The sequence below is a fragment of the Ahaetulla prasina genome, chromosome 7 (genome assembly GCF_028640845.1).
Source record: "Ahaetulla prasina isolate Xishuangbanna chromosome 7, ASM2864084v1, whole genome shotgun sequence".
NCBI lineage: Eukaryota > Metazoa > Chordata > Lepidosauria > Squamata > Colubridae > Ahaetulla > Ahaetulla prasina.
The window spans coordinates 63,329,308-63,356,844 of NC_080545.1; the positions used below are offsets into that span (position 1 = coordinate 63,329,308).

A 27,537-nucleotide genomic window follows, 5' to 3' on the forward strand; every position below is an offset into this window, starting at 1 on the left:
TCAAGTCTATGCGACCAAACGTCGCTCATTTGGCCGGAAGTCGGCGCCGTGCGAGGACCTCTAGCCCGCACTCGGTTTTGTTGGTACAGGCGTGAAATCGCGTGGGTTTTTAAGATGGCGCCTGAGTAGAAAACTCTCTGGAAGCGGATTCGATTTTTTTCCCCCACCGGAGGCAGGTCATCGGGCTGGGATAGCTGGTTGGAGGACTCCGTTTGAATGGGCTCTGTGGAAAACATTGCCTTGGTGGCTCTCTGGGTGGTTTAGGACTTTAGGCCTTGGCGGCAGGTAAGGAAAATAAGGTAGAAAGGCAGATTTCTCCCTTCGGGATCTTCTCTGTCCTAAACAGTTACACTCTTTGCCCATCGAGCGTTGTTTATGTTGCACCTTCCGTTCTCCTTTCTAGATTTACGAATATTTCACGCTAGATTTGATTAAATATTAATAAGCGGCTGTTAATAGACTGGAGATTGTGGTTGTGCAGTATTGGATCTTTATTTTAGTCTTATTCAGATCGTGAGCCACCCGTTGTCAAGAGCCAAGTAATCTCAATACGGAAGAAAAAGAAGATTAATTTGGATTCAGCAACTGTGCGGGAATGGCTTTTGCCTTTCCACTTTTGTTAGTCAGGGATGTGTTTTAAGTCTAAGAGACTCTTTGGCAGAAGCAATGGTCACAAGAGATTCGAGGAAGGCCATGGGAAACTGATGAAGATGGCCCATTATTCTCTGTTAGGATATTACTGAAATTATGTTTTTCCTCTAGTCTAGGTTCATCAAGTAGAGCAGTAAAAGAGAGAAATAGTCAAAATGGGAAGGAGATCTACATCTTCCACTAAGAGTGGGAAGTTCATGAACCCCACAGATCAAGCTCGTAAGTACCTTGAAATCTTTTTCAAGTTTGGACATGGGATAGAGAGGATATGTCATTGTTGGTTTGTAACATGTTCTATGTATTTAACACTATTCAGGCTTCACGTGCATCCATATTCTTCAGTTCACCAGTAAACAATATCACTTATTTAGCAAAATAAAAGTATGTATGAATACATTGCATATACCTTCTAAATGTATGGGATGTAGACAAAAATACATTGCAAGGTGACCTCTAGATTGGAGAATCTAGCTTGCACAGAATAGCATGAACATGCTTGGAGTAAAGTTGGGATTTGGTTGTTCTTGAGTTTACTGGACAAAATGTGCCCAAATTGACCAGAGTGTCCTTACCATTAGCAGGGAATGTTTCATATGGCATGAATGCTATTAAGGCCGGTAACTTAATCTACAGCTTCTCTGTTATACTTACCTCGCTTAACCAAAGCCAGGATGCACAGTGGGGATGAATACCTATAAGGCCCGCTAGTGACAGTCAGGGTATATGAAGATTATGACTTGGAATATAAGAGGAAAAATAATACATAATATGAATTAATCAATGAAATGAAAGTGATTAATGAATTAAATTAAATTATATTGCATGTCTTTGAATCAAAGATGAAGAATACCGTAGATCTGAATAAGAGTAATGCCAACTTTGGAATGGGATTTATGCATCTATGCAGAAAGTAGAATTGTAGATTTAATTATGAATGAAAAATTAAATGTATCAGAAAGTCTGAACTGAGGTTATTTAAGTTGTACTGGAAACATACGAAAAAGGAATCAATCGGTGATAGTTGATAGAATATTACTTATAGTGCAAAATGGATAAAAAAGTTTAAACCCAACCATAAAATATTCATATGAAAAGGATATCCTGCAGATCCAGAGAGTTACATTTTCTGCAGCTGTCCATAAATGGAATGCTATCCTTCAGTTGGTGATGAATAGATATATGATGGATTGTTTTAAGCGCTGTTAAGGTGGTAGCCATTCTGAATGAACATACAAATATAAAAGTAAATGATGAGTACAAAATACAGGTAACTTATAACCAATTATTTAGTGACTTCAAAGTTACAGTGGAACTGAAAAAAAGTGACTTATGACCGCTTTTCACTTTTATAATCATTTCAGCACCCCCATGTGATCAAAATTTGGGTGCTTGGGAACTGATTCATATTTATGACTGTGTTCCAGGGTCATATGATCAACTTTTGGGACTTCTGACAAGCAAAAGTCAATGGGGAAGCCAAATTCACTTAATAACTGTATTGCTAACTTAACAATTGCAGACTCACCTAACTCTGGCAAGAAAGATCATAAAGTGGGACAAAACTCACTTAACTGTCTTGCTTAGCAACAGAAATTTTGGGCTCAATTATGGTTGCAAGTCAAGGTCATATATTGAGGTGGTTTGGTCATAGAGAATGAATGAGGATCAAGTTGAAAAAAAACCCTCAAAGAAAGAGTTAATAGGTTAAGAAAAACATCAAAAAAGTTGTTAGATTGAGTTGACCAAATGCTGAAAAAGGGAAAGGTGAGAAGTTTTTAAAAAGTGTGTGTGTGATCAACGATCAGGCAAAAGGCAACATACATGAAGTGATGGACCATCATTTGGAAGGATAGGAAAGTTTAGAGAGGTATGTTGAATGATGGTGGTATACAGTATTTTTAACTGGGGTTTATTTAATCTTGTGCCTTTCATTTTTTTGGATGACTGTTTCTCTTTTGTGCTTTTGCAAAGATTATATTAAAAGAGAATTACATAATGGATATGTGTGTTTATGTGAAATTAATGTCCAGATAGAAAACACCATGAATTCTTTAAGGGAGAGTATAATTAATTATGGCATTAGATTTTCCAGTAGATGCTGCAGTTAGTATAATTTAGTCTTGCAACAATACTGGACAATATCAGAAAATAACAATTTCAAAGCAGTATTGTGCACTGTGATATTCTATATAATATGTACTCTGGACAAATGAAGGCATTTGCTGACTACACAGATCAATGTGAAATGACAATATTAGAAACAAATTACCTTTTTATGCTAAAAAAGAATAGATGTATGTTTTGAATTACTTTGAAAAACAATCATTACCCAGCAAAATAATAACTTTTGTATTGAATTAAATTTATTGAATTAAATTCTTCATGATGTAAAGCTGCACATGATCCTTTTTTTATGTTGCTCAAAATAAAATCAGTTATTTTTTAAGTTTATTATTTATGATAGCAGCCATCTTTTCTATGAAATGCAACGTGGTATCCAGGGTGATCTTGTGTAATATAAGCCCTACAAGAACATAGAGTATGTTGGTGGGAGAATAGCTGCTCCAGAGTTAGCTTCGTGATCGAGTAGTGACTTGATGTAGGTCTGAGTCCAAATCCTCTGTGCTATCTATTCTTCCAAAATTTAATTTTCTTTGCTAATTATGTATATTATGACTAAATCCCCAACAGTTGTTCAAAATAGTTTTTTACATTTAGGGAGTGGAGTCAGATTTATTGCTGTTAATAGGTAAATAACCTATTAACCTAATAAAAATTATAGAAGACTAATTTTCAAATTGTTTAAAACTACAAGTTGACAGATTTCTGATTCCATTCTAATTCATAATTTTATACATTCTTAATATCCAAATTTGAAATCCAGTTATAATTCTAAAACTAATCCAAAGATATTAGCTAGATTTATTTCATCTTGTTTTTATCTTCATATATAAAATATGCCCATTAATGTATTATCTCCATATTTGCACTGTTCTTTTTACAAAATATATATTTGTGATAATTTAAATTTCTTTTTGTAGGAAAGGAGGCCCGGAAGAGAGAACTGAAGAAGGTAATAGAACTTTGCCAAATTATAAACAGAGGCTGGCAGTGCTGTATGTTTTTCTGTTAGCTTTGTATTAAGTGCATGTGTATTAATATAGAATTTACAAATCATACCCTGTTTCCCCCAAAATAAGACATCCCCTGATAATAAGCCCAATAGGGCTTTTGAGTGCATGGCAATAAGGCCAAGCACTTATTTCAGGGTTCAATATAAGACAGGGTCTTATTTTCGGGGAAACATAGTATTAATCAACTTTTTTCCTAATAAACTGTCTTGTCTGAGCAAGATTTGATGTAGAGCACTGGGTTAGGATTATGGTCCTATTAATAAATGCTATATTTAATAAATATTACAGTAAATTTTAAAATGATACCAAAACTGTCTCATAAGACATGGACAGAAGATAGTACATGAAATGATTATGTATATACAGTGGATATAAAAAGTCTAAAAAGCCAGATTTTTGAGATTTTAAAAAATCAAATCAAGATAAATGAATTCAAAATTTTTTCCACCTTTAATATAACATAAATTATACAATTCAATTGAAAAACAAATTAAAAACTTTTAGGAGGAAAAATAACAATAAAAATACACAATAATGTAATTGCATAAGTGTGCACATCTTCTTATAAGCATGGATGTGATTGTCTTCAAAATTAATTAATCACCATTCAGCCTGATGGTAAATAGTAGTCAATATACATTTTGATCAAGTCCATATAAAGTTCAATTGTTCTTCTAGATTTGTCTGATATTTGTGCAGTTGACTTTTATAGCAAAAGCCATGATCTACAAAGAAGTTGCAAAGCATCAAAGTGATCTCATTATTGAAATGTATCAGTTAGGAGAAGGGTACAATTTCCCCCCCCCCCCAAGGCATTGGATATACCATGGAACACAGTGAAGATAGACATCAACAAATGGAGAAAATATGGCTTTAAAATTGATGAAAAAACAATAAGAAAAGTGATCTGAGAGGCCCCCAAGAGGCCTACAGCAACATTAAAGGAATTGCAGGAATTTCTTCCCAGTATTGGTTGTGTAGTGTATGTGACAACAATTTCCCGTAGTCTTCATATATCTGGGCTATGGGGTAGGATGACAAGATGACAAGACAAGAAGCCTTTTGTTATAAAGAACGAACAGCCAAGCCTGACTGAATTTTGCAAAAATTTACATCAAGTCTGGGAAACTGTGTCATGGATTGATGAGATCAAGGTTGAACTGTTTGGCCATAATTCCTAAAAGTATATTTGCTACAGAAATGACATTGCACATCACCAAAAGTACACCATGATGGTGGCAGCTTTATGCTTTGGGGCTGCTTTTTTTCAGCTGGAACTGGGGCTTTAGACAAGATAGAAGAACGTTCAAAATATTTTATTTATTTATTAAATTGCCTATCTCACTGTGGGAAAACCTTCAGGTCTCTACTAAAATGCGGAAGAAGAATTTTATCTTTCAGTACAATAATGTCCCAATGCATATATCCAAATTAAAAAAAAATGGCTTCACCAGAAGAAGATAAAAGTTTAAAAATGGCATAGCTAGAGTGCGGACCTGAATCTAGTTGAAACTCAGAGTGAGGGGCAGGAGTGACCCAAAGATGACTGTGCATAGGAGATGCCTTTTCAGTCTGACAGATTTGCAGAGCTTTTGCAAGGTAGAGTAGGCAAAGATTCCCAAGGGAAGCTGTGCCTTGCTAATAGGCTCCTACTCCAAAAGACTGAATGCTGTCATAAAATAGAAAGGTGCTTTAACAAAATAGTATTTTTCAGTGTATAAGACACCCCCCCCCAAAAGTGGGTGGAAACGTCTGTGCGTCTTATACAGCAAAAGTTGCCAAAGCCCCGCCCACCCACCGGCTCCGATCCTTCAGCCTCTGCCTCCCAACCTGCAGCAAACAGCCTGGTCAGCTTCAGCAGAGGCTGATTTAGTATAAACAGCTGATTGGTGGTTGGATTGATCTCCCAGAATACTGCCTATCAGCTGTTCCAGGCTGCAGGGATCGCCACTGCCCGCCATCGCCACCTATCACCCATGCACCCATAGGCAGTGGCAGCAATCCCCACCGCCTGGAATGGGCCAAAAACGGGACGCATGGAGCCTGAAAACGTGGTGCACGGAGGTTGAAAATGGGGCACGCGGAGATGGCGATAGGCGGTGATAAGCCCCGCAGCCTGGAGCAGCTGATAGGCGGTATTCCAGGAGGCTGACCCAACCGCCAATCAGCTACTTGTACTAAATTAGACTGTGCTGAAGCTGACCAGGCTGTTTGCTGCAAGGAGGTAAATTGCTGGGAGGCAGATTTTTTCCCCTTGTTTTCCTCCCAAAAAGCTAGATGTGTCTTATACTTCGGAGTATCTTATAGTCCGAAAAACATGGTAGTTTAAGAGTATGTACACTTGTGCAATCACGTTGTATGTTTTTTATTGTTATTTTTCACCATAAAAGATTTCAGTTTCTTTTTAAATTGAATTGCATAGCATATATATTATATTAAAGGTGGAAAAATTCTGAAGGGATTTACCTTGGTCTGTTTTTTTTATATCTCAAAAACCTGGCATCTTAATAGGGATATGTAGGCTTTCTATATCCACTGTAGGTGTTAAAGAGAGGAAGAATGAATATATATTTGGATGTGTTGGTGGGTGTCATATTGTCTGTAAAACCTGAATAAATAAAACCCTCTTGAGTTTGCCAGATATATAACATTCAAAATTTTAAAAAGTTGCACTTTTATTGTATTAAGTAAATTAAATATATTGCTTGTGAAGTCCAGGTCCTTAATTCTGGCTTTTATTTTCTGCTGAGTTCAGAACAAAAAGCAGCGCATGATGGTGCGAGCGGCAGTACTAAAGATGAAGGATCCCAAACAAATCATTCGAGACATGGAAAAACTTGATGAAATGGGTAGGTTTGAATCTCTTTTTCAACTCGTATAGAAAAAGTAATGTGATAGAAAAACTAGTTTAACAAGCATTATCCATTACTGTATGAGAAAGAAAGTAAACTCAGAATTAACAAGTGATAGATGGTCGTATAGTCATACTGGCCACACGACCACAGAAACGTCTTTGGAAAACACTGGCTCCCTCAGTTAAGAAACGAAAATGAGCACCGCCCCCTGCAGTTGGACACAACTAGACAGGGGAAATCTTTACTCTTTTTTTTTTTTGGATGTTTATCAGAAAAAGTTGCTCTTGTCTTTATTTTCTGTACCCTTTATGATTGTGCTTGGCTGCTATGAACCTCAGGTAGTGGGAAGGTGAAGGTCTGCACAATTTTTTTTCATGTATCTGTCCCAATTCTATTTATAGAATTTAATCCAGTACAACAGCCTCAATTAAATGAAAAAGTGCTTAAGGACAAGCGTAAGAAACTGCGTGAAACTTTTGAGCGTATCCTGCGACTATATGAGAAGGAGAATCCAGACATTTATAAGGAGTTGCGCAAGCTAGAGGTGGAATATGAGCAGAAAAGATCTCAGCTCAGTCAGTACTTTGATGCTGTAAAGGTACCTATTCACATTAGCTTTAAAATATTGGTTTGATTTTGTATTTTTATTTCTTAAGTATTCATGAAAGGTTGGTTGAATTCTTCAGATTGCTTTTCAATCTTAATTATTTGGAATTGCTCATGTGCATAATATGTGTCTTGCTGATAACAGTATGATGGTTATTGCTGTAATTTAATCTTATAAACATGGCTTCATTCAAGAGCCCAGATGTTCATTAAAACTTCTCATAGAGTTTAGTAATTAGTGGTCACAGCAAAAACACTTATTTTTTAAATCTTCTGATTTCATTTGCAGGGCTGAAATAACTGAGCTCAATTATTATGGTTTACCATATATTCCTTCTGTAAACTTGTGTTACAGAATTTCACATTGTTACCTCTTTGTACGAATTGGTCCTCGGGGAAATCAAACATTGTGCAATTGGTTGCTAGTATTCATTACATACTATGTTTTAAATCATTGGTTCCAGGCCTGTGGTTCAGAGATCAGTAATGGTGCACAAAGGACTAGTGGTCTTCGATATATTTCAAGTACTGTCTGGTGTGGGTACCAATATATAAAAGATATTGGCAAAAAACGCCAGAGAGAGTCAAAGATTTTGGCATTCTCCCCCCCCCCCAATCTTATGAGATAAGGTTGTTTGTAACAATTTGGCCATTTTTTAAAACTAGAATTGTTTTAGGGTTCCTTGCAGAAAGGGATTGTGTGAGACATGATGTCTGCAAACATTGTTGTCAGACCTGATTTATATAGTTGTCCTGAAAATATTTATGATTATGTATTTGCATAAGGAAAAAGTTAAAAACAGTTAAGATTGTTTTGCTTGTATTGCTCTGATAAACATTAGGTAGGGGAAGAAGAAAGATAGCAATTCTTGTAGTTAACTTGTTCTTCAAATGACCATTAAGAATGGAGACAGTTAAAGGAATGTAGAAACTGAAGTGGGATACCACAATGAATATTAATTCTTGAAGTTGAAAATAAATAATGTATTTATTACAATTGTTATTTTCTATCTTTCTGTCAAAGCACCTGAAGATTTTTTTAACATTATGTCTTATGTCAGAATGACATAATTAAAAAAGAATATGACATGGAACTTAAGGTCAATTAAGCAGTGTCAAGCGCTTATGAGATGCTGTGGTAGGAAGCATTTCCAGGGAAGCAAAGGTGGATTTTGCTTTTAGTGGAACTGATGACTGCAGTGGAAAATGTAGCCGGTGAATGAATTGGCTCACCAAACTCTCTTCCAAATTAAGGACAGGACTTGGGATCAGACAGAATGCCCCTCAGAGATACCTTCCCATCTCCAGTGGATTTTAGAGCTCTGGGAGTTGGGAGAATCAGCCTTGCCCAAGATGCAGTTCGGAACTTTCAAAAGGATGCTGGGTTGGCTCACTTCCCTCCTTGATCAGTTTATGGAAAATGGCTTGTAAATTGCTTTTTTGGATAGTAAGAACCTTCAGAAGGACAAGTTTTATTACAGTGGATGATTGTCCTTCAACCTGCAATGAAAACATTTTTATGTAAGTTTAAAACATAAAACATTTTTTATTTGGAAATAAGCAGCAAAAGGATGATTAGAATGTTGATTTTGGAAAGCTTTTAAAGAGACTAAGGGGCCAAGTTGACTGGAAATAAGATGTTGAAATAATTATAGGAATATTTCTTGTAGTTTATTTAAATTCCTATTAAAACATAAGGCGTTTTTGAATATAATTGTTAAGAAACCTCTTCTACTTTTTTCCTGGTGAACAATTCTGGATGAGAGAAACATATAAGAGGAGATCTTGAATGCTGGCTATTAAAGGCAATCAGAAAGAATTAAAGATGATAATTAAAGGAGAAGAATTACTAGTACAGAATGGAGAAAAGAATTTTAACTCTGGAAGAATTCAAGGATGTTTGGCATTGATGTACCCAGAACTTTTTCTTTAGATTGTCTTTTAAGGGCTTCAAAGAAAAGGCAGGATATAACTGAAAATCAAGCTGTTTTGAATATGGATTTAAAATTGGCAAGATAGAATAATGATGTGAAATGAAACCAACTGAGATTTTATTTGTTGAAAATTAAATAATATTTATTTTTGATATTTTTAAACTTAATAACATATAAATAATAAACCTAAATAAAATAATAAAACAGAGACTCAGTTTGGTCTAGTAGTTAAGGCACCGGGCTAGAAAGTGGGGGATTGAGATTCTTGTCTTAATGAAAGGGAAATCATTTCTATATTTTTTCTTCGTTTTTTTTTCTATATTTTTTCCCTTTTTCCATTCCACCTTCATTTTTTCTTTTTCTAGGTGCACATTTTACTTTTACTTTTTTATATTTTTCTTAATCTATATTAATTTTTTATTGTTGTACTTTTAATTTCAATAAAAGCTATTATAGAAAAAAGTCAGTTAGGCAGTGTCATGCAATACAGATAGGTTATCAAATCTTTGCAAGAGGTAGTTCTGCAAAGAGAGGATGCCAGTAGAATTTACTTGTTATCTATCTTAACTACCAGATTAAAACACAACATATCACTATTATTTCTGTACTTCTTTATTCTTGTTTACTACTTTAACTGCCATTTTGTTTTGCTGAAAAGCAATATATAAATATGTTTTCTTATATTTCAGTTTTGGTGATACTATTTTATAAATCAGTTATTGAACTGAGTTGGACTCTTAAAATTTTTATGTGTAGTAATCCTTTTTCTCAATAATGTTTGTTACTGACAAATTGCTAGAACACTTGGTTCTGTTGCATTAATTTGAAATTCTGATTCAATGTTTCTAAATGTTACTACTTTGTTTCCATTAGTTTTTCTTTTTGTAAAAAAACAAGGTTATAATTGGAAAGTTTTTTAAAAATCCTCCTGGTTTTATATTTTAACAGCTATTTTTTAAAAAAAAAGTATTTATTTTGAATCATTTTCAGGATATAATTCCTTCAAAATTAATAGAAATATGCAACTTATATTGCAAACACTGATGAATATATACATTGGCACCACTTAAGGAAACTTATTTTTTCCCCAGAATGCTCAGCATGTTGAGGTGGAGAGCATCCCCTTGCCTGACATGCCTCATGCTCCTTCCAACATCCTTATTCAAGACATCCCTCTGCCTGGAGCCCAGCCTCCTTCCATTCTCAAAAAGACATCAGCTTATGGGTAAGAAAGAAATTACATTGCAGACGACTGAACTTGAATGGAGTTGGTAAAATGATTAGAATCCTGTATTGTTATTTTGTAATTTGCTTGTAACTGCTATTTTCTTTGCTTTATCATCACAAGCAATCATGATGTTCAAACTGTAGATTAAGGAATTCAAAATACACAGTTGGACAAAAGTTGACTTTCTTTACAAGAAAGTATAAGATTAGGACCAGAGAGATTCAGGTTTGAATCGACATTCAGCCAGGAAACCCAATTGAAGGTTTTAGATCGGAGGTGTCAAACTTGTGTCGTATGACGTATCACGACTTTTCCCCCTTCGCTAAACCAGGCGTGGGTGTGGCCAGCACATCCAGCCTGCAGGATGCAAATTTGACTTCCATTTTTGGCCTAGTCTTCACTTTTCATGATCTTTGTGATAATTGCAAAAAAGTTCCACATTTGTTATTTTCCTATTTGTCTAATTTTTAGTTCTAGTATACTTTTTGCTTTTTGCCTTAAATATCTTTTTTGGTATTATTAATAATATTTTATAAATAATTTTTTTGGTTACTGCTGCTTTAACCTGTTCTGATGAATTCAAACCAAGAAACAAAACTGTCTGTTCTTTTATATATGAAAATGCATGTTATGAAACACATGAACAGCTTGTAAGACCAGGAACTGAAGGCATAATTATGGCAAACCCACCACAACTCACAGTCTCTATTTGTACATTACATTAAATCATTGTTTGGAATTATATTCCAAAGAATAAGCTTCTGCAATTCCTTTTTCCTCTCTTCTTTTAATGAAGCTATCAGAAATAGCTAATTGTTTCTTGATTTTTTTCCCCCCAGACTTGGATAAATCTGATTAGTATTAATTTTCTGCTTTAGTTAATAATACTGGCCAGTTTCAGTAATGAAACACTAATTGTTTTCATTTTTTTTATAAATTAGGCAGTCAGATATCTTGATATCTTTAGATATCTTGAAAACTGAAGCAATTAGTTATGATCTTATATCTGTTTAAGGTGAAGCACACTCATCTGTTTGATAAGGGTTCAGACTGCCTTATCAGAAAAAAGTAGGAAAAGTTTCAGACTTCCAAAGTTCCTAATATTTAACTTACCTGAATTATATTTCTAGGCCTCCTGTCAGGCCTGTTACTGTTCTTCCACCTCCTGGGCATGGTGTACCCCGTCTGCCTCCTGGTCGGAAGCCCCCTGGACCTCCCCCAGGACCACCACCACCTCAGGTTTTGCAGATGTATGGACGTAAAGTAGGATTCACTGTTGAAATGCCTCCTCGGAGAAGAGATGAAGACATGTCTTATAGTCCAGAGACAGGTAAATGGCTTCCCCTCTTCAAACTATTAGTACAAGTTGTCCTTGATTTACGATCACAATTTGGATTAGAATTTTGATTGCTAAGTGGTATGGTCATTAAGCAAGTCATGAGGTGCTCACACCCAGATTTACAACCATTTTTGTGGTCATAAAGTGAATCCAGCTTCCACCAGTGGCTGCATGTTGGAAGCTGGGTAAGAAGGTCACAAATTGCAATTGTGACTGCAGAGCGCTGAAACCAGTCATAAGTAAGCATCAATTGCAAAGTGCCCAAATCATGATCATGTGACTGCGGGGGTGGTGCAACAGTTGTAACTTTGAGGACAGGTCAGAAGCCACTTTTTTTCTAATGCCAACCATCATTAAACAAATGGTCATAAGACAAAGACTCCCTGTCTGTCATTAGAAAAATAGATATTTTCTGAATATGCCATCTATTTTGTCTCTTTCCCTTGTATGCTTAAGAGCTGGAACTAGAAAAATTGTTTTAATTTTAAAAGCAAATGTGATAGAAAAGACTCTCTTCCTCTCCCCTCCACCTGCCTCAGATAAAACATACCTTAAATTTTACAGGTCGAAGAGGCCACGATGAAGATGCTTCCAGTACAAGTGAAGATGAGGGATACCCTGACGATATGGATCAGGACAAGCATGATGACACTACTGATGACAGTGATAGTGAAAGAAGTGATGCTGACAGTGATGGAGATGAGTTCATGCATCACGATGACAGTGCTGAAAGGGAAGGTGGTGAAGACAAGAAATCTGGTAAGTTTAGGAAAAACAATTTGGATCAGAATTAACTAATAGAAAAATTAGTAAACATTGCACTTATAACATGCACGTCTATAGGCTTGGGAAGAAATTACTGTAGTCTTGAACTGAAAACTGAATAGATAACTTTCAGGAAATTAGTTATTGATAAACCTGATAGAAGATGAAAAAAAATCTTCATATTTCATCACATACTTTTTTTTTTTTATAAAAAAGTTTTATTTTTAAAATCATAACAAATAATTCATCCAATGTACAATTATATACAATTAGTCGGGCTTGCCCAGTCACCACCCCCCTTTTTAACTCTCTTCCCTCTTCTACCTTCTTCTGCCTTCTTTCCAAACCTTCCTCTCCTTCTCTTATCTACATCCTCTCCTCCCTCCACCCTACACTCCTTCTCCCTCTTCTACCCCTCTTCCTTCTTCTTCTCCTCTTTCCTACCTCCTACTCTCTCTTTTCTCCCTCCCCACCGTTCTAAAATGGTAACTGGGCAGACCCGACCCTACATTAATTATATTTATACATCTTCATTAATCCCTGTACATTCACCATCACTCCATCTCTAGCCTCAACCCCCCAATTCCCCTCCCCCTTACCCCCGCCCCCACCCCGACTTCCCAAAACAAAATGCAGGGTATCAAAACTAACAATCATAATCTAAAATAATTCCTAAATTATAATCTCTAGTCTCTCCACACTTAATCACACTCTCAATTCCCCTCTCCTTCAGAAATATATCTAATACAATATTTCATCACATACTTTTGTAGGTCATAGTGTACGTTTTGCTGACATTCCTGGAAAATCAAGAAAAAAGAAGAAGAACCTGAAGGAACTCACTCCACTTCAAGCAATGATGTTGCGGATGGCCGGTAAATAATTTTTAAAATATCTTCCCTTTGTCCCATGTTCTTTTTATTTTTTTTAGTTAAAGCTAGGGATACTTGTTTAAAGAAATAACACCCAGGAGAACTTTTAAGCAAGGATTTATATTAAAAACTCAGCATAGTAAATAATGTGGGATATTAATACAAACCAATTGTGATGAAATAATTTCAGATGATAACTTGCTTGCAGTCATTGTACTTCCGATTATTAAATTCACACGTTCCAGAAGCATCACACAAAGATCAAAAGTGGTGGGTTTGTGTTCTTCTCATAAAATGAGCTCATTTACAATTTTATTTGATATAATTGCTGTTATTTTAGTCAAGGAAATAATTGAAATACCAAGTAAAATAGTAAAAGTAAAACTAAAGCACAAATTAATTAACAAAAGCCAAATGAAAAACCGTATCTTGAGTGAACTTTTAAAAGCATTGAGAATGGAGCCAAGTGTAAATCCAAAAGAATTAAATTTTACAACCTGGAAACCGAGGGAGCATACAGTATCATCCCAGTGAGGGCCTACAGATAAAATATTCACTGTGGATAAATGTAAATCAGTTTGTATGGAAATTTGTTCCAATTGTAACTGACTTAAAGCAGAATTGTCATGACTGAAAGATTAGATGATTTATGGTAGCACATGCTCTTATTGGAATCATATTAGGACACACTTTTAGTTTGTACAAGCAAGAGCCTCTTGAAAATGTTGAAAAGATGGGAATTCTAGGAGCTGACGTCCACACATCTTAAATTTGAAAAATATACTAAACCATTTTATAAGTGCAGTTTTATTCTGGACCATGATGATCTGTTCCAACATTTTTATAAATTTCTTGATTTTAGTGCGTCACCATTCATTTTAGTCCACCATTAATATGCAAGGCTGATCCAAAGTAGATATAATATTGTACCTATTACATTCATTTACACAATCTTTGTTAGATTTCACCCAAATGAGAAAACACATTTCTGTTTAATGAAGACTTCCCTGATTCCCTTGGAAGCTTCCTTTGCAATGAAGATAGAAGCCACAAATAAAGGGTAATTATCCAGATCGTGGTGGGAAAGGGAATAAAATAATACATTCCTACACTTCCATGCCCAATAACCTTGAAATTGCTAAACATTTGCCTTGTCTGCTATTTGCATAGCAAAGATAATTCATATGTCTAAAGTGCATTTTTATCATAATGAATGAAAATATGTTTTTTAAATTTCCATAACATTAAGAAAATACATAAAGGAATATTAGACTATTATCCACAACCCTTAATTTATTAAATATTGTAAAGAGATAGTGTAATTGTTTGTAGGTCAGGAAATTCCTGAGGGTGGCAAAGAGATAGAAGAATATTCTGAAGAGGATGATGATGACGATGAAGATGACTCTGATGCAGAGGATTCTCAGCAACAGCAGCAGCAAATCACAGAAGAGTCACACTCAGAGATAGGATCCACAACGCCTTCTCAAACAAATCCGCCCCAGCAGCAACCTCCACCTCAGCCTGTCCCTCCAACTCAGATCCAAGCACCTCCGATGCCTGGGCCGCCCCCTCTTGGACCACCTCCTGCACCACCTTTGAGACCACCAGGGCCTCCTACTGGCCTTCCTCCTGGGCCCCCTCCAGGTGGGTATTTGAATAGGCAGTTTTATTATTAAACTAGCTATATGTAGGGGCACTAATGTTGTTTTATATGATTAATAAAAAGATTGCTATATACAAGACTGAATTTCAGTTACAGTATTTTTCGGAGTATAAGATGCACCAGAGTATAAGACGCACCTTAGTTTTTGGGGAGGAAAATAAGAAAAAAGCTGATTGGCAGGTGGATTGGCCTCCTGGAATACCCCCAATCAACTGGTGAATTTTAGCAACAGGTTCCTTGGTTGTGAGCTCTGTGCCTTGCTTTTTTTTTTCGGCCTCAGAAACTTCTAAAACTCCATTTCATAAAAAACTTTTTTCTGCCTCTGAAAGCCTCCGAAACAGCTTCAGAAAAAAGCCTCTGAAGCTCTGTTTGTGAGCTTTTTTTCTGAAGCTTCGTTTCTGATGCTTTTTTCAGCCTCTGAAACCCGTTTGAGAAGCTGGGCAGAACTACATTCGGAGTATAAGACACACCCAGATTTTCACCCTCTTTATTGGGGGGAAAAGGTGCTTCTTATACTCCGAAAAATACGGTACCTCAGCAGAATTTGTCACAAAAGGAACCCCCCCCCATTTTTCTTTTGTGACAAATTGGGGTGGATATATACTACCCTACATACATGTGACAAACTGGGATGGATATATATACTACTCTGCATTATATAATATATAACCTGTATATATGAGAGAGCTTGATTCAGAAAGAAAATCATTTGTTTTAATTGCTAAGTCACCTTTTTCATGAAATGGAGTGCTTTGTAAACATTCTTGTGCTACATTCTTGTGATGTTACATTCTTGAAACATCATTTTTCAATTTAAACCATATCAATTAGAAAAATGATACTGAAGAATTACCCTTAATTGAGAAATAGTCAATTAACATGTATTTGTATGATATTTTTAGGTGCTCCTCCTTTCTTAAGACCACCCGGATTGCCTGGACTGCGTGGACCTTTGCCACGCCTCTTACCTCCTGGTCCTCCACCTGGTCGGCCACCTGGCCCTCCTCCTGGCCCCCCTCCTGGTTTGCCTCCTGGCCCACCTCCAAGGGGGCCCCCACCTCGTCTGCCACCTCCAGCTCCTCCAGGTAATGTGATAATTGAGAAGTGGGATGTTTTTGTTTCTCCAGTGATTTCTAGTAGAACAGAGATCTTGTAGAACATTCTAAGTTGGGATTCCATGAAATGTGAGAGATTGTGATTGAAGAAAATAAATATTGTTGAACTTTGTGTACTGTACAATGTTAGCAAATGCAGTGATAGGAATGTTTATATTTTGGAATTCAACTACTGGCCTGTAACTCTGCTGTTGCAAATATTGTCATACATGAATTGTGTTGGTAGAAGTGAAATTCACTAGGATAGGTGTTTTAGGATTAGTCTTTCTTGGTAGATCACTTGAATTTTCATACAGATATAGTGCATATAAAGAAACAAACACAATGAATTTATGCTTAGGAAAATTCTTGAGAATCTTAATTGAGACGGTATATAATTTGAAATTTAAATTTTTATTCTTCACAAAGATCAGAAGAATAACAATTTCTCTTTCTGCAGGTATTCCACCTCCTCGTCCAGGCATGTTACGCCCTCCTTTGGTTCCTCCACCTGGGTTATTCCCACCTGCTCCAATTCCAAATCCAGGTGTATTGAGTGCTCCCCCCAGCTTGATTCAGCGCCCCAAGACGGATGATACCAGTGCAGCCACTATTGAGAAGAAAGCCACAGCAACAATTAGTGCAAAGCCACAGATTACAAACCCCAAGGCTGAGATCACCCGGTTTGTGCCTACAGCTCTTCGAGTTCGGCGAGAGAATAAGGGAACAGCTGCCTCTGTCCTGAGAAAACCTGATGATGAGCCTTCTGTTCAGATAACCAAAACTACTCCTAAACCTGGCTCATCTGCCCCTGTTTCTGTGCAGACCAAGGATGATGTTTATGAAGCTTTTATGAAGGAGATGGAGGGGCTTCTGTGACAATCAGTTAAGATTTCTATCTTCTATGATGAGATATGGGAATGGGGTTCCATGTTATAGTGGTATCCAGTTGAACAACATCTTTTGTGACAATAAAGTATCTTCCATCTCAATCTATGATCATACTTGGGAGGATAAATCATAATAGAAAATGGACGAAAAGGCACTGTCACATTATCAATTCTTAAGAAAGACTTGGTTATGTCTGTGCTGTATGGGAAGTATATTGTCTTGAGTATTTTTAGTGATCAGAAGAAATACATAGTTTACCAGGGTAAATTCTGGTTCTAATCTCTTACATATAAACCTGATCATCAGGCTTTTGTGTTTGGGTGGCTTCTGTAAATATTTTGCAATGCTATTTTTTAGTTGGTGAATTTTCTTGGTTTGTGCACTGTCATAGAGGTGGGCACACAAGATTGGTTCCATATGTGGCATTGCAGACGGTTTGTATCCTGCTTATTCTGCAGTCACATTAGTGGCTTCTTGCTGGCAGGACAAATACCATTGTCTTATGAGAGAATAAATATTTGATGTAATACAACCCTTTTTGTGATCACGTGTCTGCATTAACACTTCATATTTAGAAAGAGAATGAGGACTTTCTGATTAAATTGTTCATTTGGAAATTAAGTAATTATAACATTTAGTAAAACTTAATCTCCAATGAATCCAGGAAAGAGAGATTTGTTTTTCCAGTATTCCCCAACTTTGTAACTTTTTGGTTATGGTAGCTGGTGGGATATAGAGGTAACATTCAATGCATTTGGTGCTCACAAGGTTAGGAAAGGACGTCATTGATTTCATTTGAGAGAGAAGACACAGTCCATAAATTTATCACCTCTCTCTCATTCTTTTGTACTTTAGGCGGGCCTACAAACTCTTAAAATCTTAGCATTTGCAAGACAAAATGGGAGGAGAAAGTGATTTTGTCCAGAGGTCTAGGCTTAAAAAGCACACATTAAGGGAAGGAGCACTGACTCAATCTAGTGCTCACTAATTTATTATTTTGGCAATTTATTTATTATTTCTGCTTCCAAGCTAGGAAATCCTTTGTGGATTCTGCTTTGTGTACCTAACATTGTGATTAGTTTTTCTATCCACTGACAATAAATTTTTGAACTCTAAATTGTAGAAAGTTATTTTGAGGTTACAAGGCATCTAAACCGTATTGATAGATGCAGGAAGCAGGAATGGAATGTAGTACAGCATGAATATTTTATACAATCAGAAGATTTAACAACATCTGAAAGTAAAATTATTTATATAGGCTGGTGCTTTTTGATGCTTTGAAGGGTCATGAATGAACTGAACAAAAGTCTCCTGAAAAATAGATATGTACTACATCTTGTTCCTGGGAATTTAATGGTTGGAGAATTCTGGAAGCTTGCATTTTTTCTTTGGATCACACTGAACCATTCTAGGAGCAGTTAATATACTGAATCAGAAGTTGTTTGTACTACGTATGTGCTTCAGATGAAACAAACCTGTCTCAGGGCATGACCATATCTGAAACATCATAAACCACTTTCAGTTTAGAGAATTATTAGAAAATCTCCAGAATGGCTGGATTAGTATGGTTTAAAGGAAAAATGGAATGTTCCTTATGGAAGGAAAATTTCCTGTAATAAAAGGAACTACAAAACAAAGGATGGCAATGTGAGGCATTTCTTAGTTATATTCATACTAGCTGATAAACCCGGTGTTGCCCGGGTATTTATTTATCCCAATCCTGTATTAGACAGGAAGAGCAACTTCACCCTGAGCCCTGATTTTGGCAAGAATTAAACTAGTTAAAAATGTTTTCACTGTGCCCCCAAAGTATCAAGTAAGAAAATACCACCTTGTTTTGCTAGCTGATCCGTGATCATTTTTTCTGATCTTGATTTAGAAGTGGCTTCTTGTCCGCAATATATGTACTAACTTGTTTGATGTTGTAGTTCTTTTCTCGTGAAAATCTGTGTGAAGTACATTGTGTCGGTCTCATAGTGGTGCTGGCAGACCGAGTTGCAGTAATGTTTTAATGATCTTGGCCATATATTTATTCTCAAGAATAACCAAAGCCTTGTTGAAAATGTCTGGACCAAATGTAATTTCTAATGTTGGATTTTTTCCCCTTACCAGAGGGAGCCCCCTTGTGGAGTACTGTGAAGCCGTTACCATGGCAACTCCACTGTGCTGGACAGTAGAAGCCATTTTAAGGCAGTACAGTAGAAGTCATTTTAAGGCAGGGGTCTCCAGCCTTGGTCCTTTTAAGACTTGTGGACTTCAAGTCCCAGAGTCCCTCAGCCAGCAAAGATGGCTGAGGAACTCTGGGAGTTCGAAGTCCACAAGTCTTAAAGGGACCAAGGTTGGAGACCCCTGTTTTAAGGCACAACAGGCTGTATCTTAACAGAACACACACCCCAAGGGGTGTTAGGGGTGTCCTACCCCCACAGTATTTTTCTCTAGAGAGTAAGTAATCTGTGTACCAAGTTTGGTTGAAATTGCTCTAGGCATTCCAGAGTTATGCTGGAACATACACACAGCCATTTATATATATATAGATAGATAAGGAAGGAGGATGGTAGAGGGCAGGAAGGCCTTGAGGAATGTTGTCCATGGGGTTGTGATGGGTGAAATACGACGGCAACTAACAATAACAAAGATAAGGAAGAGGGATGTAGGAAGTATTAATTAGTAAAATAGGTCTGTAATAGGCTAAGGAAAGCCTGATAATATTTCCCCTCCCCCCTTGAGGAGACATGGTTAGGAATACTTTTTGCATCTGTCTAAGTTTTTGGGGGAAATAGCAGAAGTAAGAGAGCCTATTTATTAATTATTATTAATTAATTATTTAATAAAAGTCATTTCCCTTTGTTTCTATGGTAAGCAAGCATATGTACATCTCTTATTTTGCCCTTGTTCCATCTAAATGTTACCTTTGAGACTTTAAAGTCTAAATCAGAAAAGTTTAGTGGTCGCAACCCCATGGACAACATTCCCCCAGGCCTTCCTATCCTCTACAGTCCATTTAAGCTCATACCTACTGCTTCAGTGACTCCATCCAGCCACCTCATTCTCTGTCATCCCGTTCTTTTGCCCTCAATCTTTTCTAGCATTAGGCTCTTCTCCGGTGAGTCCTTCCTTCTCATTAGGTGGCCAAAGTATTTCAGTTTCATCTTCAGGATCTGGCCTTCTAAAGAGCAGTCACGGTTGATCTCTAGGACTGACTTGTTTGTTCGCCTTGCAGTCCAAGGGACTCACAGGAGTCTTCTCCAGCACCAGAGTTCAAAGGCCTCAATTCTTTGGCGCTCAGCCTTTCTTATGGTCCAGCTTTCACAGCCATACTTTGCAACTGGGAAAACCATAGCCTTGACTATACACACTTTTGTTGGCAAAAGCAAGCGTCTTTTAATTTCTTGGCTGCAGTCTCCATCAGCGGTGATCTTGGAGCCCAGGAAAATAAAATCTGTCACTACCTCCATTTCTTCCCCATCTATTTGCCAGGAATTGAGGGTGTCGGATGGTAGATATATTAGTGGTGATAGATAGAAATAATAACAGCAAGGAGGGTATATGACAACCATTCAGAAAGCGTAAAATGTTTCCCTTTGGTATCACTAATCAATTTTTGTGACTGCATTCATATGACATTCTTTCCATGGTTAACGATTTTCTCTATCTTGTGATCTGAACTCATGCCACATACAGAAACAAACTCAACAGGGAACTTAGGCACGTTGCTTGCTTGACCTCACCATGGTAAACTGACTCATTGTATTAATAAAGAATTAATGTAAAGATAGAAAGCTACATTCAGCAAAGCAAAATATCACTAGCCAGCAGATTAAATACCATGATTCTAAAAGGCATGTAGTTCTTGATTTACAGCCATTTGTTTAATGATGGTTCAAAGCAAGGGTTAAATGCTCCCGGTTCAAACCGGATCACCCGATCCAGTAGCAATGGCGGCTGGTGGTTCGGAGAACCGGTAGCAAAAATCCCTGTCCACCCCCATGCCCAGCTGAGCTGCACAATCATCAGAGGTTTTTTTTTAACTTTTAAAAGCATTTTTTCTTTGGCTGAAAAAATTCTTTTAAAAATAAAAAAAACCTCTCTGATGATCGCACCACTCAGCTGGGATCATCAGAAGCTTTTAAAAGCATTTTTTACAACCTCTGGCTGAAGAGATTGTAGAAAAAATGCTTTTAAAAGGCTCCTCTGACGATCTCAGCTGAGTTGCCTGATCATCAGAGGCTTTTTTTTATTTTAAAGGCAAAAAAAATGCTTTTAAAAGAAAAGAAAAAGCCTCTGAAGATCTGGCAACTCAGCTGGGATCCTCAGAGCCTTTTAAAAGCATTTTTTCTACCTCTTCCTGAAGAGGTTGTAGAAAAAATGCTTTTAAAAGTAAAAAAAAAAAGGTTGGCCATGCCCACCAGTCACATTACCCCACGATCACCAAGCCACATCCACAGAACTGGTAGTAACAGATTTTACATTTCACCCCTGGTTCAGTTTCAATGGCATTGAAAGAAGTGACTTACCACCAGTCCTCACATTATTACAGTATTCCCATGATCATGTGATCAGAATTTGGTAATTTAGCAAGTGGGATGTGTTTAGGACAGTTGCAAGCATCCTTGGGTACCATGATCACCATTTGCAATCCTCCCAGCCAGCTTGCAACAAGCTAAGTCAATGTGACGAGACAAGATTTGCTAGCAACACTATGATTCACTTAACTGCAGTGATTCCCTTAGCAGCCATGGCAAAACAGATTGTAAAATTGGGCATGACTCACTTAACTGCCTTGCTTAGCAATAAGAATTGTGATCCCAATTGTGGTTGTAAATCAAGGAGTACCTATAGTGAATTGTGGGTGGGTTATATCAATATCTAGGAATTTGTGAATAATGTGAGGGTGTTTTTTTTTTTTAAGAATGGAGAAAGGGATAATTAAAGAAAAACTGAAACACGTAGCCAGGTTTTAAAGTCTTGTAGTTGGCTTTTCTTGAAGTTATCTAGGGAATACATTTTATAGTATATTCCTGCAAGGAATATAAATCCTTCCAATTCACCAGTCAGAACTGATGGCGCTTCCTGGATGAACAAAACTTCAAAGAAAAACAGAACAACAAAAAAACCCAAAAGAAAACACGTCTTGAAAAAGCATATTTGGGACATAGAGGTTTGCAGTGTCTTAAAATTTCAAATTAAAATATTAATGAAAGCAGGTTTTGAGATGTTTTACTGTTTAACAAACAGGACACAGTTCCCAAAGGGTTCAGAAACATGTGTATGGATTCAAGATGTAAAGATTGCTAGGAATGTGACTACCTTGCTCTTTATCCAAAATTCAGGAGGCACTGTTCCCTACATGCAAACTCCTATCTAAGAGTTCCTGGGGAAAGTTGAATTGAGGTTCGTTTTCAACGGTTGGGCAGGAAGTTAAATTTACCTTCTCCTTTTTCACTCATCTGAGAAGGATCAGAAACTTCGAGACTACCCTTAGGCAAGTGCAGGAATTGGTGGACTCCTGCACAATTGAGATGAAGTAACCCTCCTTCCAAAGCTACAAGAAACAAATTCCTCTGGTCAGTGATAAATCTCCACACAAATACAAAATTTTCCCAATCCCAAAATGGCGGTTCACATAATGGAAACTTATGTCCAGATCAGGGGTCCAAATAAACTAAGCGGACAGAATTACTTCAAAATTCACCCTTCTTCTCCTGCTTCGTGCTACAATGTAGGTACACTGTATGGGGGCAACAGCATTTACTTAACCCTCCTTAACCGCCTCGGGATTTGTTTGATAAATGGGCTCAAGCTCCTCTCGAGACGAAGGTGGCGGCTCTTAAAAGAGCCTTTGGGTATGGTGTTATTTTTTGGAACAGGCTGAAGAAACTGGAGGGCCGCTGGACTTAAGCTCTCTCCCCGCGGATGCGCCGCGCCAGCTGAATGTCCTTCGGCATGATGGTCACCCTCTTGGCGTGAATGGCGCACAGATTCGTGTCCTCGAACAGCCCCACCAGGTACGCTTCGCTCGCCTCCTGCAGCGCCATCACGGCCGAGCTCTGGAAGCGCAAGTCGGTCTTGAAGTCTTGGGCGATCTCACGCACCAGCCGCTGGAAGGGCAGCTTGCGGATCAGCAGCTCGGTGGACTTCTGGTAGCGGCGGATCTCTCGCAGGGCCACGGTGCCCGGGCGGTAACGGTGAGGCTTCTTCACGCCGCCCGTAGCTGGCGCGCTCTTCCGGGCAGCCTTGGTCGCCAACTGCTTGCGGGGCGCTTTGCCGCCCGTTGACTTCCGAGCCGTCTGCTTCGTCCGAGCCATCTCTCCGTTCGCCCCAAACGAGGACGAGGGAAGAAGCCTTTAAGGAAAGGTTGAGTCGCCCGCTGCCTAATTTATAGCGAGTCCCGCTTTCTCTCTTGATTGGCTGGCTCCAGGAAGGCAATTTCCATTGGAAAGCTTCTGGATTTGAAAACGCGCGCTTTGGTTGATGCCAGAAAGCCACGCCTACTACACTGGTTTGATGTTTGTGTTGTTTTTGCGACTTTCCGAGCATCTCTGCCAAACTGAGAGTTTCAGGATTTCGTGATTGCCATTCTTTAGCAAAATGCGATTGTTGCTGCAGTTACATTTTCTATGGAGCGGAGGGCGTACGTATGTTTGTACGTAAGAGAAAGACTTTTTAAAATCCTGCCTGTATTACTATTACGCACCAAAGACAAATTCCTTGTGTGTGTCCAATCACACTTGGCCAATAAAGAATTCTATTACAAATATTTCAAGGAAGCGAACACAATACTCCTTCCTCCTATTTTCCCCACAACAACCCTGCGAGGTAGTTGGACTAAGAAAAACACCCAGCCAGCTTCCATGGCTAAGGGAGAAGTAGAACTCACTTCAGAACTCTTCACATTCATCATCTGAAAATATATAAAATAGGCATATAATTCAAAGTTTAAAGCCTACCTAAATATCAACACTTTATATGTCACCTAGTTTTCACAGAGTTGATTTTTTGGTTGTTTTCACTAGATGTATTTCAGGAAAGAGAGTGTTATATGTAGTCATAAATGAAATATTCTAACTTCTTCATTCTGGAAGAGAGTGAAGGATGAAATCTACGTGACCTGCAATCCTATTTTACTATCTGGGAAAAAGGGCTGAACTCTGAGATTTTTTTTAGCAACATAGACTTGCCTTGGATTCTCTATAAAAGTTCATAATCCTATGTACAAGTATTGAGTATAAATTCCATTGATTGCTAAATTTATTTCACTGTTGACATGCCCAGCATTTGTAGTTTCATATTACATATTGCTTCTAAAGGTATGTGAAAGCACTTACATTTTGTTCATCTCTGTGTGCACTGTAAATTTACAATGAAATTAATCTCATGACTTGAAATTTTCACCCAAATAACTAAATAGGATGTAGTTTTAAAGGCCATTTTGTACTCAAATGTAACAAGGGGAAATATGGTGATGCTCAACAATCAGAATATTTCAAGCTAAGGATTGAATGCCAAACTAATTAAAAAAATAAATTCCTTTGACAGAAAGTGGTTTTTATGCTGACTGCACTTATTTAAACTGAGGCATAAATTAGAATTTTTAATAAAATGTTTGCTCAATAAAGCTTTTCTCCAATGAAAAGTGAAATTGTATCTAAATTGTAATCATCTCTATTTTTCTAGGTGTAAATCCCATTGAATTCAGCAGAATGTAGGTCTCTTATGAATAAAAATGTGTCTGGTGATTTTGTTTCTTATGGTTGGGTGAAATCTCAACAGGAAAATAATTTTAAATTTATTATTATTCAATCCCCAGCCAAGAATATTAGTGTTAGTCTTCCTAAACTGAGTTGTAAAAGGTCCCACTGAAATGGTCAATCTTTAGGTTGCGTTTTTGCATTCAATATAGGGTTAAGTTTGTAAATATGAGAAAAGAATATTATAGCATATATATTAGCATATGAAATTCTAATTTTGCCCATATTGTTATATTATCTGACAGTTTTTCTTTGGAGATAGTGACTTGCTTAGCGCTTGCTTGATTAGCAATGGTGAGTGTACTTTGTAGAAGTCTGTGTTACCTCAGTTTACTTGAACTTGATTTATAGTGAGGCTGTTATGATAAAACCCACATATTGTGCCTCACCTCAGAGATTACTATCTAAAGAAGTGATCTATATAGTTTTTCCGAACATTTTAAAAAATGCATTGTTTTAATTTACAAAGAAAAACAAAACTTCCACTCTTTCCAGGTCTTCCCAGATCCTGCATTCGGTGGTTATGAGCCCTTTTAAAAAGTATATATTGCGTTCTGCCTTTTGAAAAATTAAAGGTATAAAAAGTACACTTTCTTCTTTCCTCCATTCTAAGATTTCGTTATTTAGTGGCATAAATTCTGTAAAATTTGCAATTTATTAACTCTAAAGAAACACAAACTGAGCGGTCGGAAGAGTCCCTTCAGCCTTGCAACAGGGCGGGTTCTGGAGCGGACCAATCACAAAGCAGCTCAGCTCTATAAATAAACAGCGGCTGACCTACTTGAGCTCACTTTTTGTGTTTGGAGAATTTTTTTTTTAGTTGCTTCTCTCAGCGATCATGTCTGAAACGGCCCCTGCTGTTGCTGTTACGGCCGCGGCTCCAGCTGTAGCTTCGAAAGCTCCGGCGAAGAAGGCGAAGAAAGCGGGAGCGGCGAAAGCGCGCAAGGCGTCGGGTCCCAGCGTCACCGAGCTGATCACTAAGGCGGTGGCCGCCTCCAAGGAGCGCAAAGGGGTGTCTCTGGCTGCCTTGAAGAAAGCTTTGGCCGCTGGTGGCTACGATGTGGAGAAGAACAACAGCCGCATCAAATTGGGTCTGAAGAGCCTGGTGAGCAAAGGCACCCTGGTGCATACGAAGGGAATCGGTGCTTCCGGGTCCTTCAAGCTCGGCAAGAAATCGGGCGAAGGGAAAGAGAAAGCGCCCAAAAAGAAAGCCGCTAAGCCTAAGAAGCCGGTTGCCAAGAAGCCCGCGAGTGCCATCAAGAAGCCCAAAAAGGCAGCGGCGGCCAAGAAGAGTCCGAAGAAACCCAAAAAGCCCGCGGCGGCTAAGAAGGCCACCAAGAGCCCCAAAAAGGCGAAACCAGTCAAGCCGAAGAAAGTCGCCAAAAGTCCGGCTAAAGCGAAGGCTGTGAAGCCAAAGCCGGTCAAGCCCAAGGCTAAGCCTAAAGCGGCCAAAGCGAAGAAGGCGGCGCCCAAGAAGAAGTAAATCCAGAGTTGGCCCGTGGTTGCTTTTCTAAAAACCCAAAGGCTCTTTTAAGAGCCACCCACAAAATCTAAAAGAGAGCTGTCGTCCGTTCAGTAAAACACTGTCCGGGTGCTTTTAATATCTTGAAATAACAATGCAGAGTTGCTTGCGTGGAAACCTGTAAGCTAGCATTCTTTAGCGTTCAGGGGTGTTATTGAGCTTCGAAGCACGTACACTTTAAGAACAGAGCTCTACACACGAAAGCAGACGAGTCATTACTTCTGAAAAGTGGGGAGGGAGCGGGGGGGGGTAGGAGGTTTCCACCTCTGGTTAGTAAGCAACTGGACAACAAATGCCACTCAGTTAAGTGGGCACTTTTCTCATTAACAAGGGTGCACGGGGTCGGCCTTTCACTTAAGTTTTCCACTTTCAGTAGTTTCCCCCCCCCCTCGCCATTTAGGGAATACATTAAAACGGGCAAGAGCGTTTATATCGAAAGTTCCTATGAAGTATATTGGTACCGATGTCGCAAACCTTCCAAATTTGCTTCGAAAACCCTAAAAGCTTAAATGGACTGCCAATAAATGTGAATCACGCCTTTTAATTTAAAAAGAGGAAAACATGCTTGTTCCCCCGACCAGGAAGCGGAATGGACGCGGCATAACTTTAAAAATGCTTGTGAATGAAGGTTTCGTTCGCTCAGGTTGAATTACAGGTCTTTTGCTTCCCTATCAAAGGGTTTTGTGATGCGTTTGTGATAGGCTCACACTTAAGACGACATCTGAACAGCCAATAGCCGCTCGATGTCAAGTAATCCAATCGGTCGTCACTCTTTGCTCTGTTCTCCAATAGAAAACGAGTATCAGAACCCTTTTTATTTGCATGGAAGCTAGTATAAAATAAAGCAGCACTTAACTGGTTTATTATTGGGACATTTGATGTGGCGCGTGTCGCTTACGGCTACTGTTCGCAGGACTCGCCCTCTGTCTTCCCTCCCCGATTGCGAGGGAGAATGGAAAAAGATGAACGATGTTTTAAGAGTTGCTTTATTAGCGTTTACAAAATTTCGAAAACATCACTGGACCTTGGAAATCCACTCGTTTACTTTTTCATTTCAGTGTTTCATTGTCCCTTCCGGAGATTCAAACTGATAAACTGTTGTGTCTTTGTATCTGAGCACAAAGTTACTAAGCGGAAGACTTCAAGAAGTCTCAGTTAAATGATCATATCCATCGTGTCATCTCAAAATTTTCCACTGTCCACAAGAGAATTTCTTAGAAGGGCTAAATAAA

General features: G+C 38.0%; 3 protein-coding genes across 5 annotated transcripts; 2 read left to right on the top strand and 1 right to left on the bottom strand.

Moving 5' to 3' along the window:
* Positions 1–81: 81 nt before the first annotated feature.
* WBP11 (WW domain binding protein 11) lies at positions 82–18,152 on the top strand. 2 transcript variants are annotated; one of them, XM_058190683.1, is made up of 12 exons: positions 82–285; positions 763–870; positions 3,693–3,724; positions 6,541–6,634; positions 7,042–7,238; positions 10,272–10,405; positions 11,539–11,738; positions 12,312–12,506; positions 13,286–13,387; positions 14,717–15,031; positions 15,953–16,135; positions 16,605–18,152. In XM_058190683.1, the coding sequence occupies exons 2-12, from the start codon at positions 807–809 to the stop codon at positions 17,021–17,023; spliced, it is 1,935 nt and encodes a 644-aa protein (XP_058046666.1). In that variant the 5' UTR covers positions 82–285; positions 763–806; the 3' UTR covers positions 17,024–18,152. The 2 variants fall into 2 exon arrangements, with proteins under 2 accessions (XP_058046666.1, XP_058046667.1); XM_058190684.1 differs by having other exon boundaries at positions 768–870.
* Positions 18,153–21,360: 3,208 nt separating this feature from the next.
* LOC131202003 (histone H3) lies at positions 21,361–25,635 on the bottom strand. 2 transcript variants are annotated; one of them, XM_058190498.1, is made up of 2 exons: positions 25,565–25,635; positions 21,361–23,936 (listed from the first exon to the last, which is right to left on the bottom strand). In XM_058190498.1, the coding sequence occupies exon 2, from the start codon at positions 23,338–23,340 to the stop codon at positions 22,930–22,932; it is 411 nt and encodes a 136-aa protein (XP_058046481.1). In that variant the 5' UTR covers positions 23,341–23,936; positions 25,565–25,635; the 3' UTR covers positions 21,361–22,929. The 2 variants fall into 2 exon arrangements, with proteins under 2 accessions (XP_058046481.1, XP_058046482.1); XM_058190499.1 differs by having other exon boundaries at positions 25,575–25,596.
* Positions 25,513–26,465, top strand: LOC131202002 (histone H1.10-like). The gene has a single exon (XM_058190497.1). It carries the CDS (start codon positions 25,622–25,624, stop codon positions 26,264–26,266), a length of 645 nt encoding a protein of 214 aa, XP_058046480.1. The 5' UTR covers positions 25,513–25,621; the 3' UTR covers positions 26,267–26,465.
* The last annotated feature ends 1,072 nt before the right edge of the window (positions 26,466–27,537 follow it).

Coding starts and splice junctions, on each gene's coding strand:
- LOC131202003 (XM_058190498.1), bottom strand. CDS start 23,340: ATGGCTCGGACGAAGCAGACGGCTCGGAAGTCAACGGGCGGCAAAGCG.
- LOC131202002 (XM_058190497.1), top strand. CDS start 25,622: ATGTCTGAAACGGCCCCTGCTGTTGCTGTTACGGCCGCGGCTCCAGCT.
- WBP11 (XM_058190683.1), top strand. CDS start 807: ATGGGAAGGAGATCTACATCTTCCACTAAGAGTGGGAAGTTCATGAAC. Junction 6,635..7,041: donor GGAAAAACTTGATGAAATGG/GTAGGTTTGAAT, acceptor TTCTATTTATAG/AATTTAATCCAGTACAACAG. Junction 16,136..16,604: donor GCCACCTCCAGCTCCTCCAG/GTAATGTGATAA, acceptor CTCTTTCTGCAG/GTATTCCACCTCCTCGTCCA.